The sequence below is a fragment of the Pithys albifrons genome, chromosome 7 (assembly GCF_047495875.1).
Source record: "Pithys albifrons albifrons isolate INPA30051 chromosome 7, PitAlb_v1, whole genome shotgun sequence".
NCBI lineage: Eukaryota > Metazoa > Chordata > Aves > Passeriformes > Thamnophilidae > Pithys > Pithys albifrons.
The window spans coordinates 56,267,281-56,284,593 of NC_092464.1; the positions used below are offsets into that span (position 1 = coordinate 56,267,281).

Below are 17,313 nucleotides of genomic sequence, written 5' to 3' on the forward strand. Positions count from 1 at the left end.
GGCAGGGCATGGACACCGTAGGACAGCCTGGGCTGGAGAGGAGACAGGGATGTGCAGAAGCTGAAAGGCCCCAAGAGAGCCAAGTTGTGCAGGCCTTTGGCCATGGCTGCTGTGTGTGCCCCTGATGGCATGAGGAGACAAGTGAGCCTTGCAGCCCTGGGGCCTCATTGCCTCCTTGTCCCTGCTCAGCAGCCTGGGAGGTGCCACCCCATCCTCCTGCCGTTGGCATTCCACATCCCACATGCCAGTGCCCCAGGAAGAGCTCAGAGCAATGAGGGAGGGAGAGGATCTCTCTTCCCAGAGGCTGGGTGGCATGGCTGTGACCTTTGGGTTAATGAAATGCTTTTTACTTTCCTCAGCATCAGAGTGACCTTTCTTTGCTTCTTCATATTTGTCATCATTGTCTATAATGTTCTCTTCTAACTGGAATCTGGGGAAACCTTTTCAGTTATGTCCCTGAGAGCGGCCCATTAAAACACAAGAAACTTTAAAGTTTGATTCTGACTTTTGTTTCTCAAGAGGATGCTGCAACTTTCGTCATGATCTGATGTTCAGGGACTCAGCACCAAACCCCCCAGAGGGCCATTAAATGCCCTGGGCTGTTGCTGTGCTGCTGAGCTGGGCCGGGCTCCTGGCACACAGGGAGCTCCTGGCAAGCGGGCAGCACTGCAGAGAGACAGCTCTGCCCAGGAGCAGCTCCTGTGCACAGCCCAGCAGGGCTCAGGGCACTGCCTGCACACACCGAGGGCAGAAAAGCAGGGCAGAGAGAGGTTACACACAGTCTGGGGTGTGAGGAAAGTTGGGAGGAAGATCCACAGAAGAGGAGTCTTTCCAGGCTCTCACACGGTAAGTCTGCATGAAGGGCAATGTATGTGCAGTCTGTGGGAAGATCTCCCAACGCTGGCACATCCCACAGCCTGGGGGGTCTCTAATGTGGGATATCACAGTGTCTCTGGTGCTGAAGAGGAGGACGTGCTGCAAAGCAGGGACTCTCTGCTGCACCATCCCACGGACATCCCAGCAGGGTTCCCTTCTCCCAGGGATGGCTGTAGGGTTTGAATCCAGGCTGTGCCACCCAGGCTGCCCCAAACTGTCCTGCAGAGCAGGGTCCTGCACCCCAGGGTGCTGTGCCAGGGCAGGAGCTCTGCCACCTGCCAGGGGTAGCTCTCAGCTGGTCTGGGGATCTCCCTCAGTGCTGGGGAAGAGGCTGTGGGTGGAAAGAGCAAACCCTGGCAGGGCAGGGCAGGGCAGGGCAGGGCAGGGCAGGGCAGGGCAGGGAAGGGCATGTTTGTTCAGCTATAAAGTGAGAGTTTCATAGGTGAGGACTGCTTACAGAAACAGAGCCCTGCAGGATATTTTCCAGGGGATATTTCAAGGAGAAGGTGAAAGGAGGGATTTCTATCAGGCTCTCAAGCAACACATCTGGTTTGAGTTGCAGACTGAACACTGAGGAGCTGAAGAGCGGCTGAGAACAACTACCTGGCACTGCTGGTGTCTGGAAGGTGGCACTGCTGGTGTCTGGGCGGTGGCACAGCTGGCTCAGGGTGATGCTGCCTTGAGTTTCCAGTGAGCTCTGCCCTGGTCTCTCCCCACTGGACCCTCCCTGTGTATTTCCTTCTTTCTTAACTTGCCCTTGTTACTGAGGTTGTTTCCTTGTTCTCTCAGTCAGGCTTACAGGGAAGGAGAGTTCGAACTACAGAGTCAATCACTGACCCTGTAATCCCCCTCAAAATTTTCTCCATGGGAATAAGACATTCCAATTTTCCTGTGACCTGTGGGGCTATAGGCAGGGAAGTCTGTGGGCCTGGAGAACGAGCTGTTTTTCCCAGAATTAATCTCCTTCTTTAGGACCCTTTTTTCTCTTCTGAGGTGTCCTTCCAAGATGGGAGCAGCCCTCAAGAATGCAAATAATCCTCATGGCACAATTGTGTTATCTGAAAGCCCCAGTGGGGAGGGACAGAGATGCTGTGCCCAACCCAGGAAATGCTGTTGAGGTGGTGAGATGAGTCACGTGTGTCCCTGGGACCTTGAGACGTTGAGACAGGCTGAGATATTTAGTGGCCTGTGATGGCTTTGTCTGCTTTTAACAGTGTCTGGCACATTCAGAACCCTCTCCCCTGACTTGTCACTCTTATTTCCTCCTTTGACAGTGCCTCCGCTTCCAGAGGCAGCAAATGCCCAACAGCAGCTCCATCAGCAAGTTCCTCCTCCTGCCATTGGCAGACACGCGGCAGCTGCAGCTCCTGCACTTGTGGCTCTTCCTGGGCATCTCCCTGGCTGCCCTCCTGGGCAATGGCCTCATCATCAGCGCCGTAGCCTGCGACCACCACCTGCACACCCCCATGCACTTCTTCCTGCTCAACCTGTCCCTCACAGACCTGGGCTGCATCTGCACCACTGTCCCCAAAGCCATTCACAACTCCCTCTGGCACACCACAACCATCTCCTACGCAGGATGTGCTGCACAGCTCTTTTCCTTTTCTTTTTTCATGTCAGCAGAGTTTTCCCTCCTCACGATCATGTGCTACGACCGCTACGTTGCCATCTGCAAACCCCTGCACTACGGGACCCTCCTGGGCAGCAGAGCTTGTGCCCACATGGGAGCAGCTGCCTGGGCCAGTGGCTTTCTCTACTCTCTGCTGCACACAGCCAATACATTTTCCCTGCCCCTGTGCCAGGGCAATGCCCTGGGCCAGTTCTTCTGTGAAATCCCAAAGATCCTCAAGCTCTCCTGCTCACAATCCTACCACAGGAAAATTGGGCTCATTGTGGTTAGTGCCTGTTTAGTTTTTGGTTGCTTCATTTTCATAGTTTTCTTCTATGTGCAGATCTTCAGGGCTGTGCTGAGGATCCCCTCTGAGCAGGGACGGCACAAAGCCTTTTCCACGTGCCTCCCTCACCTGGTCATGGTCTCCCTGTTTCTCAGCACTGGCACATTTTCCTACCTGAAGCCTCCCTCCATGTCCTCCCCATCCCTGGATCTGGTGGTGGCAGTTCTGTACTCGGTGCTGCCTCCAGTACTAAACCCCCTCATCTACAGTCTGAGGAACCAGGAGCTGAAGGATGCTGTGAGGAAAATGATGACTGGATGCTTTTCAGCAGGGAGAGACTGCCTGCTTTGCTCTGTCAGTGACACCCAGAGCATTTCATGAGAGACCAAGTCTCTCCTCTTACATAATTTTCCTTTTTTTCCCCTTCTAACTTTACTGTTATCAAAAAAAAAAAGTAACTATTCATTTTATCCCAGTTAATTAGCCACCCAGTCTTCTGTCACCAAGGGCAAGGACTACCCTGGGCATCGCATCAGAGGGACCATTCTCCACCATGGATGCTCCTGCCCTGGGTTTGGGCTGCACAGGGGGCTGTGGGACCAGCTGTGGGGCAGTGGGACACAAAAGGGGCCATGGAATCTCTGCCAAGGTTGACAGCAAGGCCAGGCACAGACAAGGAATTCCTGGACATGGCCTCTGCTGTGCACGTGAGACTCTGGGAAGGGCAAAGCTCCCCCGGAGTTGGTGGCTGCAGGAAAAGTCAAGAGCCAAAAGAGCCTCAGTGGCTCTGCTGGAGACCAAGGCTGAAGGAGGGAAATGCAGGGCTGCTGTGGGATGGGGAGGGGGATTTAATTCCAGCAGACACTGCTGTGGGGCTGAGGGACTCCATGGCTTCTCTGCCTGAGTTTTCACTGGAAAGGTCTCTCAGGCCTCTGTGCTCAGGGAAAGCTTCAGGGAGGAGGAGAGCCCATCTTGGCAGGAACCTCCTGCAATGGCAGAGGGACACATGGCAGTGTGTGCCCCTGCAGGGCACTGCCCTGGCCATGGCACAGGCTGGGAGCTGCCTGGCTGGGAGCAGCCCTGTAAGGCAGTTGTGGGTGGGCAGGAGCTGGGCAGGAGGCAGCCGTGTGCCCTGGCAGCAAGGGAGGCCAGGAGCACCCTGGGCTGTGGGACCAGCACAGCAAGGACGGGGCTTATCCTGGTTGCTGTGGCTGAGGAAAGCTGCACAACGAGCTGTGGAGTTTAGAAATTGTATCCTGTTTAATTTTTGTGTTTTGGCCATGAAAAGGAACTTTCTGTGGGTCTAAATCTCAGCACTTTCTGGTCCTCCCAAAGAGCTCAAACCTGATGAGTTGTGGTTCCCACTCCAGTGGCACTTAGATCTTGCTCCACACCCAGAGCATGAAGCTCCCTTGTCCCTCAAAGTTCTTGAAAATGGAGGGATGAAGGACACAGGACAGGCTGTGTGGATCAGTTGCAGGACATGGCCAGGGATTTGGGGTGGTTGTGACCTCAGGGCAGGACCCAGCACTTGGCCTTGTTGAATCTCATCCAGTTGGCCTGGGCCCATCGATCCAGCCTGTCCAGACCCCTCTGCAGAGCCTTCCCACCCTCCAGCAGATCAGCAATCCCACATAACCTGTTGTCATCTGAACAAATGCTGCAGAATATGTCCCGTAAAGTTCCTGAAACCCGAAAATATTTGGATTAGTGGAGATTTAGCTCTGTACAACAAAGTAATTCATTCACTTTCTCTCTTTTCCTCCTGCTCTGGATCATGGGAACTTCTGACATCAGTGTGTGACTCACTTTGTGCAAAGAGCAAAATGGACAGAATTGGGGTAGGGAGCGCTTGGAGGGACCTTTAGATCTGTGCTTGACACATAATATGTTTTCCATTGGTCTAAAATTGCCTGTTGTGGAAAGTGGACATCAGTAATGTGAACTTAAAATACAGCAGAGGAATTTCTTCTATTTTTGAGCTGTGCCTTCCTTTGGTTTTGTTTGCTGACAATACATGAACATCCCAGTGTGTCTCCTGCAGCTCTTTCTCCAAGTACAGCAGGTGGGAGTTGGTGCCAAGGAGCTGAAACCTGCAGGTCCAGCCTTTGGTGGAGGAAGCTCAGTTTCCACAAGGGTGCTTTGAGTGCCAGGGGTGTGATGAGGGAAATGGTGGGGTGGGGATTAGGGATAAAGTCTGATGGATTGTCAGACAAAAAGGGTCTTGATTTTCATATCTATGCACACGGAATTAGGAGATGCTCTGGGTCAATATCAATAGGGAATTGCTGATAATAATGTATAGACAGGCAAAAATAAACAGGCCACAAAACAACATATTTTTGCTTGTGGTTTTTTTTTTAAGTATAAGATATTCACTTTGAATGCATTTCTGAGATCCCTGTAATTGACCACAGAGGATTTGAAAATGTAGAAGTAAATTATTCCCAGAGGCTTGTCTTGTTGAAGTTGCCATCACTGAGAAGAGACCATGGAGGGAACAAGCAGACAAGGAGACCATCCCTGGTGCTTGGGAACAATATCAATTAGCAATTGTTGCTATCAGTGTATAAACAGGAAAAAAGGTAAACAGGACAAAAAGAAATCTTTCTTCATGCATTTTGTTAATGTAATACACTCACTTTGAATACACTTCTGAAATCTGTCTAATTAACCACAGAAGAATTGAAGATTTAATAATAAATTATTCCCAGAGGTTTGTCTTGACTGAACCAGCCTTTAGAAAAGGAAAATTCATCAGCAAACCTGCAGGTTCCTGAGGATGTCAGCAAGCTCTGGTCAGGCCTGGGCCGTACCTGTTCCCTGGCAGATATTAACTATCCCCTCTGCTTCTTGGCCTCACTCAGACCCAGGAACTCCTCAGCTTTACTGGCACCTCTCTGTTCTTGCTGTGTCTGTCTTCCAACATATTTTCTGAGTATCCGTCCGTTCCTGTGTTTCCCACAACTCACTCAGCTTCTTCCTGAGCTTTGCTAATGCTCCCTAAGCATCCACAGTGCCCTTGCCACTCCATATCTCCACACAAATATCCTTCTGCTGCTTCAAATTACAAAAACATCAACCTGTTTCAGTTCAGCATGAGCCCACCTTTCCCTGCCAGTTCAGCTGTCCCCACCTTTAGCACCCCTGCAGCTGCACACACTCTGCTCTCTCTGCACTGTGTATTTAGGAAAGAGTAAAGCTGGGCACACGTGTAAGCTGGGGAGGTGTGGCTGGAAACAGCCCCACAGGGAGGGACCTGGGGGTGCTGGTGGGCAGCAGGGTCAGTGTGAGTTAGCAGTGTGCCCTGGCAGCCAGGAGGGCAAACAGCACCCTGGGGAGCATCAAACAGTAAAACCAGCTGGTCACTGAGGTGATTGTCCTGCTGTGTTCAGTGCTGGGGTGGCCTCACCTTGAGTACTGTGTGTAGTCCTGGGCCCCACAACTTAAGAAGGATGTTAAGGTCCTGGAATGCTGCCAGAGAAGGGCAACAAAGCTGCTGAAAGGGCTGGAAGGCATGTTCTGTGAGAAGCATCTTAGGACTCTGGGCTGCTCTAGTTTTGAGTAAAGGAGGCTGAGACTCTCTACAGCTTCCTGAGGAGGGAGCATGGAGAGAGAGGTGCTGATCTCTTCTGCCCAGTATCCAGTGATAGAACATGTGGGAATGATTCAAAGCTGCACCAGGGAAAGTTTAGTTTGAACAACAGGAAGTATTTCTTTGCTGAGAGTGTAGTGAAACTCTGGAACAGGCTACCCAGAGAAGTGGGGGATACCCCAAAGCTGTCAGTATTTAAGAGACATTTGGAGAGTGCCCTTAATCACATGCTGTAATTTTGGTCCACACTGAAGGGGTCAGGCAGTTCAATCATTGTCGATCCCTTTTAACAGAATTATTCTCATGTAGTCTGAACTCCTCTATTGCACAGGTGTACCTGTGCATGGTGGATCCCTCCAGCAGCTGTGCTCAGTCACCCACCTGCTCAGCAGCTTATACCAGTCTCACCAGTGGCAGACATTTGGACACATGAGCCCCCGGGGCCACAGTCCTATTCCAGATGCCGGTACAGACCCTGCCAGTGACACACAGACACACAGAGACACACACAGACACACAGACAGACACACAGACACACACAGACACACACACACACACAGAGACACACAGACACAGACAGACACACACAGACAGACGACACACGTACAGACACACACACACACACACAGACTCACACACACACACAAACACAGACACACACACAGACACACAGACAAACTCACACAAACTCACACACACACACACACAAACCCTCAATTCCGGTCCCTCTGGTTGCTCGGTTTCACATATTGAAATACGGGCTGTTTGATGTCCTGGCCCTCCTCCAGCTGCTGCACTCACACCCCCAGGCTCACACACTCATGCAGATTAGAGATTTGCTCACACAGGAGTTGCAGAATAGTTTAACTCCTACACAAAGAAGTTAAAAATTAAGTTTAATGAGAAGACAGGACAGGCTGCATGGATTGGGATCCTTCCCTCAACTTCCCACAAGTCCTGGGCTATCCAAAAATGCTCTTCCCCTGCGTTCCAGAATGTGTCCTACACTCCTAGGCAACAATCCCCTTAATCCAAGTGGTGATCTGCTCTCACTGACTTAGAGCTTTCAAACTGAGACAACAGGGCTGACGACTCTCCCAGGGCAGCCTTGGAAGGAGCTGGGACAAGGTGTCCATTTCTCAGGAGCCTGTAATTTGGACTGTCACTCGGCACAGTTCCTCTGTGCTCTTCTCTATTAGGGAGATGGATTCTTAGAGACCTTATGGCTCTCCATTGATGGGTCTGGGAGCAGCCAGGGCAGAGGATTAAGTGAGTTACTCCTCCTACCACTGTTAGTGCCCTGTCTGTGTGTGGAGAGGAGCTCCTTATCACTGAGCCTGACACAGTCTGACAAGAGATTAAATCTCCCAAGGCATCCATGCGTGGTGGTTACATACATGGCATTGTTAAACATAGGATAGCATGTCCTTGGCATTTCTGTCCAGAAATGCATCCTGATTAGGGGAAAAGCTTTATTACTGTCCTGGCAAGGAGTTTGTTCAGTGCCAGTGTCACAGCCCTGTTCCTCAGGCTGTATATGAATGGATTTAAGAATGGGTACAGGACTGTGTTCAGCAAAGTCACAATTTTGTTGGTCTTCAAGGAAGCATCTTCTGAAGGACACATGTAGAGAGCAATACAGCTCCCATAGGCAATGGATAAGGTGATGAGATGGGAAGAACAGGTAGCAAAAGCTTTCTTCCTCTCAGAGGCTGCTGGAAGATGCAGAATACAGAAAAGGATGCACATGTAAAATGCCAGAGTGAAGCACAAGGAACCCATCAGGACACACGATGAGAAAACAGAGTCTATTTTCCAAAGCAGGCTGGTGTCAGAGCAGGACAGTTTGAACCAGGGGGTGTTGTCACAAAGAAAGTGGGGGATCCTGTTGGAGCCACAGAAAGACAGCTCAGGGAGGAAGAGCAGGCGGTAGCTCTGGAGGCTGAAGCCGATGGCCCAGGCAGCAACGACCAGGCAGAGGCAGAGCTGAGGCTCCATGAGGGCAGCGTAGTGCAGGGGTTGGCAGATGGCAACACAGCGGTCACAGGACAAGACCACAAGCAGGATGAACTCTGTGCAGCCCAGGGCAAAATAGAAATAGGATTGGGCAAAGCAGCTGCTCGGTGAGATGGTTTTCTGATCAGAACTCAGGATTGCAAACAATTTGATGCTTGTGGAGGATGTAAACCAGATTTCCAGGAAGGCCAAGTTGCTGATGAAAAAGTACATGGGGGTTTGCAGGTGATGATCCACACACACAAGGAAAATGATGGTTGCATTCCCCAGCACCGTTGTCAGGTACATGAGCAGAAGGACCAGAGAGAGAAACAGCTGCAGTCTTTGATCAAGCCCTGGGAAACCCTCTAGGATGAACTCAGTAACTGCTGTTTCATTTTCTGGGCCCAGGCTGAATTTCAATCCATCCTGCTGAGACAGGAACATGGCAAAACTAAGGGTGATAATTTCACAGTCTGGACAAAAGTTCTGTCCTTGCCTCTCTGCTCCTTTCTGTCCTGCAGTCTTCTGACATAGCACAGAGATTGTCCTTCAAGCAATTCTCACACCCTGAGTTTTCTGTTTCACATTTCACTTAAGAGTCCTCAGAGATTTTGTTGTCTTCTTTCTACCTCTTCCAAACACTCACAAAGAATTGTTCCACCAAAAGAGAGGATTTTAAGGGGACTGTTGGCTATTTCACCCCATTCCCGGGAAATTCCAAGCTCACTCAGACCTGTTGCAAACATCTGTCACACCTGCCTGCCAAAAGCCTCTCTTCTACTGCACAGATGCTAAACCATGAAATCACATCCACTCTGTATGTTTCTGCTTTTCAGTACTTGCCTTTTGCATTGGGAATCTCTGAGAATCCATTCATTTCAAAATAAGCCATATCAAGTATTTTGCAATCCCCTGCTTTCTTCCACAGCTTCTTGCTGGCTGGTTCTTCAAGAAAGGAGAGTGGAGGGCAGAATAGGAACCAGGTATATCTTGTCTTTTTAGTACTCTTCATAATCACTGGAATTCATTATGGATGACAGAGTGTTCCACACAGTCCCACCTCACACCTGTCTGCACCAGAATGCTCTTGTTTCCATTCAGCTGCTCGTTGCTATTGCTGTCAGATGTTCTAACCTAAATGCAGGGCAAGAGAAGTGTGCCAGGAAGAGATTTGTAACCTTCCCCTTGCATGCCAGTTTTAGATTCAGAGAACTCAGCCTTCAGAGTCTTCTCTTGTCTCCACTGACTATGGAGGGAGCCTGGAGAAAACAAGTTCCCATGAGTGCCTGCAGTGGAGTAAACTCACTATTCAAGCCCCAGATCTCTGATTAATTAAGTTGTTATGCTTTTAAATCAAAATGCACAGTTCACAGAAGGAAGCATGAGAAAAATATATGCAGTAAAGTCTGGTGTTTTTCCTTTCATCTTTTGATTTTGCCTTTACACAGAGAGGAGCAGAGCAGATGACTCCAAAAACAGGGTGATTCAAAATGCCAGGGGGAGGAGAGGAGATGGTGGGTTTGAAGCAGTGAAACAAAGCTGTGTTGATGTGCCAGCAGAGCACTGAAGCCATTTGTCCTCTGGGTGGTGCAAGGACTCTCCCAGCTCATTGTGCACACAGACGAGAGGAGAGACTGATCTGGGACTGTCTGTCAACTGGAAACCAAGTGATGGAGTTCAGTCAAGATCCTTCGAAATTAACCAACTCCAAAATGAGCATAAATGAGTCACCTTCCAAAGTAACTGTTGGACTGAATTGTGGGGGACCTCTCCAGATGGGAACTCCAGGCAGTCCCAGGGATGAGCAGATCCTGCTGTGTCCAGGCCTGTTCTTGTACATAAATGTAGTGATTCCATCCTGGGTGGAGAATCTGAGAGACTGAGATGTTTCAGAGATCCCTGTAACAGCTTCTGCTGCACAACTGAGTGAAGCTGAATAATGTGGAAGGTGCTGACACCTGTCAGAGAGAAAAAGTGAGGAAGAAGTAGAGATACAAAATGTGCTAATACTAATTGAGAAGATCCTCTGAGCATTGTTTCACCACTCAAACTGTTACAGGAACAGTATTTGGGAAAGCACTGCATAAAGAACAGAGAAGTACCTGGAAAGGGAGACTTGTCCAAAGAGTACATAAAAGTCTCCTTGTCAGAGGGTTCCACTGTTTCCTAAAATTTACATTCAGGGCTAGAGTCAGTTGTTTTCAGAGAGCTCAGCCCCTTCCCAGGGAGGTGTCCCCCAAATCCCCCCGTTCCCTGAGCATCCCCGTGCCAGGCACTGGCACATCCCAGGCAGCCCCTGCCCAAAGCAGCCAGGAGTGGGGCCAGCAGCAGGTTGGGGCAGGGGGGGGGCTCGGGCAGGGGAGGGTGGAGGCTGGGGGGGCTTTGGCAGCGGCACTCAGGATGGATCACAGAATGCCAGAATGTGCTGAGTGGGAAGGGACCCACACGGATCATAGAGCCCAACCCTCAGCCCTGCACAGGACAATCCCCAAGAGTCACACCCTGTGTCCCAGAGCATCATCCAAACACCCCTGGGGCTCTGTCAGCCTTGGGGCTGTGCCCACTGCCCTGGGAACCCTGTCCAGTGCCCACCACCCTCTGGGGGGAGAACCCCTTTGTAAGATCCAACCTAACCCTGCCCTGACACAACCCCAGGCCATTCCCTGGGTGCTGTCCCTGGTACCCACAGAGCAGAGATCAATGCCTGCCCCTCCTCTGCCCCTGCCCAGGAAGTTGTACCTGCACTGAGGTCTCCCCTCAGTCTCCTCTTGTGCAGCTGAACACACCAAGTGCCCTCAGTGTCCTCACACGCTGCCCCTGCAGGCCCTTCCCCATCTTGGTTGCCTCCTTTGGACATTCTCAAATGGCTCAATCTTTTCCTTCTATTGTGGTGCCCCAAAGTGCCCCAATATTTCAGGTGAGGGAACTGCCAGGGCTGTGTGATGTGGGGCCTGAGGGTGCCCAGGGCACAGTGTGACACTGCAGGGCCCAGGGGACACTGTGACATTGCAGGGCAAACTGTGACACTGCAGGGCCCAGGGGACACTGTGACACTGCAGCCACAGGGCACACTGTGACACTGCAGGGCTCAGGGGACACTGTGACACTGCAGGGCACAGGGCACACTGTGACACTGCAGGGAACAGGGCACACTGTGACATTGCAGGCCCAGGGCACACTGTGACACTGCAGGGCACACTGTGACACTGCAGGGCACAGGGCACACTGTGACACTGCAGGGCCCAGGAGACACTGTGACACTGCAGGGCACACTGTGACACTGCAGGCACAGGGGACACTGTGACACTGCAGGGCTAAGGGCACACTGTGACACTGCAGGGCACAGGGCACACTGTGACACTGCAGGGGACACTGTGACACTGCAGGCTCAGGGGACACTGTGACACTGCAGGGCTAAGGGCACACTGTGACACTGCAGGCACAGGGCACACTGTGACACTGCAGGGGACACTGTGACACTGCAGGTTCAGGGGACACCGTGACACTGCAGGGCTAAGGGCACACTGTGACACTGCAGGGGACACTGTGACACTGCAGGCTCAGGAGACACTGTGACACTGCAGGGCTAAGGGCACACTGTGACACTGCAGGCACAGGACACACTGTGACACTGCAGGCTCAGGGGACACTGTGACACTGCAGGGCACAGGGGACACTGTGACACTGCAGGCTCAGGGGACACTGTGACACTGCAGGGCACACTGTGACACTGCAGGGCCCAGGGGACACTGTGACACTGCAGGGCACAGGGGACACTGTGACACTGCAGGGCACACTGTGACACTGCAGGGCCCAGGGGACACTGTGACACTGCAGGGCCCAGGGGACACTGTGACACTGCAGGCACAGGGCACACTGTGACACTGCAGGGCCCAGGGGACACTGTGACACTGCAGGCCCAGGACACTGTGACACTGCAGGGCACAAGGGACACTGTGACACTGCAGGCTCAGGGCACACTGTGACACTGCAGGGCACAGGGCACACTGTGACACTGCAGGCTCAGGGCACACTGTGACACTGCAGGGCACAGGGCACACTGTGACACTGCAGGCTCAGGGCACACTGTGACACTGCAGGGCACAGGAGACACTGTGACACTGCAGGCTCAGGGGACACTGTGACACTGCAGGGCACACTGTGACACTGCAGGGGACACTGTGACACTGCAGGCACAGGGCACACTGTGACACTGCAGGACTCAGGGGACACTGTGACACTGCAGGCACAGGGCACACTGTGACACTGCAGGGGACACTGTGACACTGCAGGCACAGGGCACACTGTGACACTGCAGGGGACACTGTGACACTGCAGGGCACACTGTGACACTGCAGGCTCAGGGCACACCGTGACACTGCAGGGGACACTGTGACACTGCAGGCTCAGGGCACACTGTGACACTGCAGGGCACAGGGCACACTGTCACACACACAGAACCAGCCAGCCCTGCCCGGCGCTCGGCAGCAGCACAGAGGACACTGCCCACCCCTGGTGCCAGAAGAGGAGCAGGAGCCCAAATGGCCTCTCTGTGTCCAGCAGCAAAGGCAGACACATCCCTGGCACAAGGGGCAGCTGCAGCTGCTCCTCCCTGTGCCCAGCAGGGCACACACACGCACCCCCCGGCACAGCAGGAGGCACATCCAGCTGCTCCTGAGCCAGCACAGGCACAGCCCTTGTGCCCCTCCAGGCCTGCACAGCTCCCTCTGTCCCACCATCACCTCGGGCAGCTGCCCTGCACCTCTGGGGCTGCTCCCTGGCATCTCAGCTCTCTTGGGGATGGTGGAAAAGACTCCAGAAGAGGCCTGAGAGGAGTCTTAGGTAGATCCTGGAAGATGTAGAATCTACAAAAAGAAGAAAAATCATCCTGGGTACCTGCCTTGGAGGATTCTGGGGCTGATACACAGGATTTCAGATTCTGAAATCAGAGCTCAAGATTCCAGGACAAGCTTTGGAGGAGTCTGAGGCAGATCCTGGATGATCCCGGAGCCATAAAAATGAGACAATCATCTCTGGAATAATTCCTGGAGCAGTTTGGAGCAGGTACCTGGGATTTCAGGTCCCCAGAAGAGAAATGAAAACTTCAGGAAATGTTGGAGAAGGCACCAGCTGGATCCCTGAGGATGCATTTTCATTCTGAAGAGAAAAATCATCTTGAGTAACTGTCTTGGAGCTTCTACCAAGGATTTCAAGTGCCTCAATTAGAGATGGAAACACTGTGGGAGATGCCAGGGGTCTCCAGTCAATCCCAGAATAAAAAGCTACTTCCAAACAAGCCAAATATCTCAGGAGGCTTCCCTGGAGGAATCTGGGGCTGCTTCCTGGGAACTCAGCTTCCTTGAGGAGATGCCCTGGGACACACCTGGCGTGACTCTTGGGTGGAATCCACAGCAAAAATTTACCTCCAAAGGATCAAAAACACACTGCAAACTTTCCTTGGAAGATTCTGGGCCTGTGGAGAGCAACTCAGGTCTCAAAACCAGAGCTCAAAAGGCTCCAGGAGAATCCTAGGAGGAGTCTGGGGTGAATCCAGAAGAACAGAGTTTCCTGCAAAAGGGAAAAAGTCCTTTCAGGCAGCCTCCTTGGAGGAGTCTGGGGCTGCTCCCTTGGGATCTCAGCTCCTTGGAGGAGACCTGCAAAGACACCAGGAGACACCTGAGAGGAGTCTCAGGTAGATCCTGGAAGACTCAGGTTCCAGGGAAAGAGGAGAATCCTCTGGAGTCTGATTGGAGCAGTGTGGGGCTGTCACCTGGGATATCAAATACAACCTCAGAAAGGAAAAGACTGGGAGATGCCCAAAGGAGTCTCCAGTGGATCCCAAAATAGAGAGCGACTTCTAAAAGGGCAAAACAAACTTGGAAGCTTCCCTGGATGAATCTGGGGCTGTTATCTGGGATTTCAGAGTCCAAAGTCAGGAATTGAGGCTCCAAGAGATGTCTGGGAGGAGTCTCAGGTGGATCCTGGAAGATGGAATTCCCAAGAAAAAAGCAAACTCATCTCAGGTACCTGCCTTGGAGGAGTTTGGGGCTGTTCCCTGGGATCTCACCTGCCCTGAGGAGGGGGCAGGGCAGGGGCTGGGCCTGGGGAGGGGAATGAACTGGAGAATAATCAGGAAATTGCTGTTTAATCTATTTATTCTTCCTGTGTGGAAACCAAAGGCTTAATATGATGGAGGGAGGTAAAAATAGCATGAAATGACAACTTTGAGGACTCCGTTTGTGGTGTAGTAATTGTTCATAGTTAATAGAGTTATTAATTAGAACTAATAGAATTAATAGTATTATTACTTTGTTCATCTATTAATAAGTTTCTATAGAATTATACCCAATACAACCATCGTACCTGTTACTGGTCATTGCCTGGGGACCTATAAAAGATCAGGTGACCTTGATGGGACATAAACAAGGGACATAAACAAGGGGTGTCAGGGGAATATCTGAGTGGAAATGGCCTCAAGTGGTTCCAGGGCAGGTTTAGGTGGATATCAGGAAAATGTTTCCATGGAAAGGGTTTTCCAGCCCTGGCCCAGGGCAGTGGTGGAGTCCCCATCCCTGGAGCTGCCCAAGGACACGTGTGGAGGTGGCACTTTGGGACATGGTTCATTGGTGGCCATAGCAGGGGTGGGTTAATGGTTGGACTTAATGACCCCAGAGGGTTTTTCCAGCCCTGACCACTGAAGGGTCCTGAACACGAGACGGTCATGACCATGAGATGATCATGAGATGATTGTGAGCATGATGTGATCAGACCCATGAGAGGACACTGACCATTTGGCCATGAGGTTTACACTGACCATCTGACCATGAGATGTGTCTTGGGTTGAGATGGTAAAATGCCAACTGCCAAGTACAGATCCAGTCTCCCTCCCCTTCTTGCTGAGAAAAGGGAGGAAAAAAACCCTCAAAGATTTAAACTTAATTATATGTATTTATACAGAAAAAAAAAGAGAAAACTATTAATATAAGACACATCTAGACAAGTTAGATATAACAACAATTTTCTACCTCCCATCAAAACAGACCTCATCACTCCATAAAGCACCTCAAAAGACACCCAGCAAGGCAAAAGAGAGAGAATGACAATAAAATGTTTTACTTCCTGAACTCAAACAAAATGGGAAGTAGCAGTGGGCAGCAGCCAAGGCCCACTCCACCAAGGCAGCAGCTGCGTGTCTTGCCTCTACTTCGGCCAAGATGGGAACTGAGAGAACACCTCCTACTCTACTGCACTTCTATCTCAGTTTGCATCATTGGGGATGAAATATTTCTTTGGTTGCTCAAGTCAGGTGACACCTGCCCCTCCTAATCTACATAACATTATCAGGGCCTGCTAAAGGTAAGGCCCACATCTAGGCCTAACTAAAACTACTACAATCATACCAAAGGACATCAAACCCATATTCTACATCTGTCTATTTCATGTGCTTAAACAGTCTTTGTTTTTTCAGAGCCATCTTCCACCCCTCCATATTGTGGGCATTAGTCCATTAGGAGGGGTATTTGGGGCAATAAAAGAACAGTTCATCATTGGACACCAACACTGGTTCAGCTCAGGTCTTCTTCACCTGATGGTTCATGTCCTGCAACACACAACTCAAAATGCAAGTTATTTTGTTCTCCCAAGGTTAAATGTCCTTGAGGCACACACTGGGTCTCCATCCCCTTCTCAGGGGTCTCCATCCCCTTCTCAGGGGTCACCATCCCCTCACTGGGGTCACTACATCCTCTTCAGGGGTTTTCACAATAGCAAGCACATGTTTCACAGCTGTGGATAAACTTAGAAATTGTGTCCATGGTTAAATCCACCCATCGGCCTTGCCCACCTACAGGTGGCCCAAGGCATCTGGGCCCACCAAGCCAGGAACAACTCTCCCTTATTCTAGTCCAGGTGTGATGTTCATTAGCTCTCAACACTTCCAATTGGTCTTCTTCCATCAATCTAGCCATCCCCACAGGGCATGGGCTATCATCACCAAGTCAGTGTAGAGGTAAAGCCTTGGCCACTGCTCTGGTTCAGCAATGTCCCACAGTCTCAGTTGTCCCTCTCCTCCTCCTGGCTGGAGGCAGGGCAGCCTTATTGCTGCTCTTGGCTCTTGCCTGAGGTCTCTGCGTCAACTACGTGGACAGCCTTTTTACCACCTTTCTTCCATTTTATATACAGAACTAGATCCACTGTCCCACCACCTCATGTCTTCCCCCTGGTCACACAGGAAGGACCACAGTTCACCACATGACCCACACTTGGGGTTTGCTCTCTGTCTGGGTGGAGCAGGACAGAAAGCACAGTCTCTTCATCTGTACTCATATTCTCGGGGTGCTGACACAGGAAAGGTGTCTGAACTTAGAAGGGCAGTCAAAAGAGAGGTTAACACAAGCATCCAGCAGGGAGAAACCATTGTTTATGTTTTGGTGTTCTACATGTACTAAAACAATGACAATAACTAGGTATGTTTATATAAACAAGATCTGGTACAGCAGCCACAGCTCCCGGGAAGCCTCCAAGCTCCTGGGAGGCCAGCCAAGGTCCACTGGCCAAAACTGGGTAGACACACCAATCTTTGTTTTGGTTTGAAAGCTTGGCAAGATGCCAAGTATGAACCAAAGTGACAAAGATCCCTCTTCCCCACCCAGCCAAAAAAATGGAAAGAACCCCTCCGAAACTTACACTTAACTTGTTTCTAGAAAGAGAGAAAATTAAAAGTAAACTACAATACTTGCTCACACAAATTAGATATAATGAACAACTTTTTCACCTCCCCACCCAACAGAAAACTGAACTTCTCAGGACACAAATCTCACTATTCTGGTTGCAAAATCACCCAAGAGAACTCCACCCCCCTAGGGACAGACCCAAGCAAAGAGAAAACTAAGAATAAACATTTCACTTTCCTGTAGATAACACAGAGGTGAGGTGGTTCTGGGCCCAACT

General features: G+C 51.0%; 4 protein-coding genes across 5 annotated transcripts in view; 2 read left to right on the forward strand and 2 right to left on the reverse strand.

Moving 5' to 3' along the window:
- LOC139673817 (zinc finger protein 850-like) overlaps positions 1–17,313 on the forward strand; it is a 584,874-nt gene that overhangs the window by 417,990 nt on the left and 149,571 nt on the right. The gene's annotated exons all lie outside the window — the stretch shown is intronic.
- The window catches only part of LOC139673815 (zinc finger protein 850-like), a 262,338-nt gene that overhangs the window by 178,712 nt on the left and 66,313 nt on the right, over positions 1–17,313 (reverse strand). The window lies entirely within an intron of this gene.
- On the forward strand, positions 2,175–3,152 carry LOC139674136 (olfactory receptor 14C36-like). Its single transcript, XM_071560282.1, has one exon. It carries the CDS (start codon positions 2,175–2,177, stop codon positions 3,150–3,152), a length of 978 nt encoding a protein of 325 aa, XP_071416383.1.
- On the reverse strand, positions 7,455–8,955 carry LOC139673868 (olfactory receptor 6F1-like). Its single transcript, XM_071559798.1, has one exon. It carries the CDS (start codon positions 8,806–8,808, stop codon positions 7,825–7,827), a length of 984 nt encoding a protein of 327 aa, XP_071415899.1. The 5' UTR covers positions 8,809–8,955; the 3' UTR covers positions 7,455–7,824.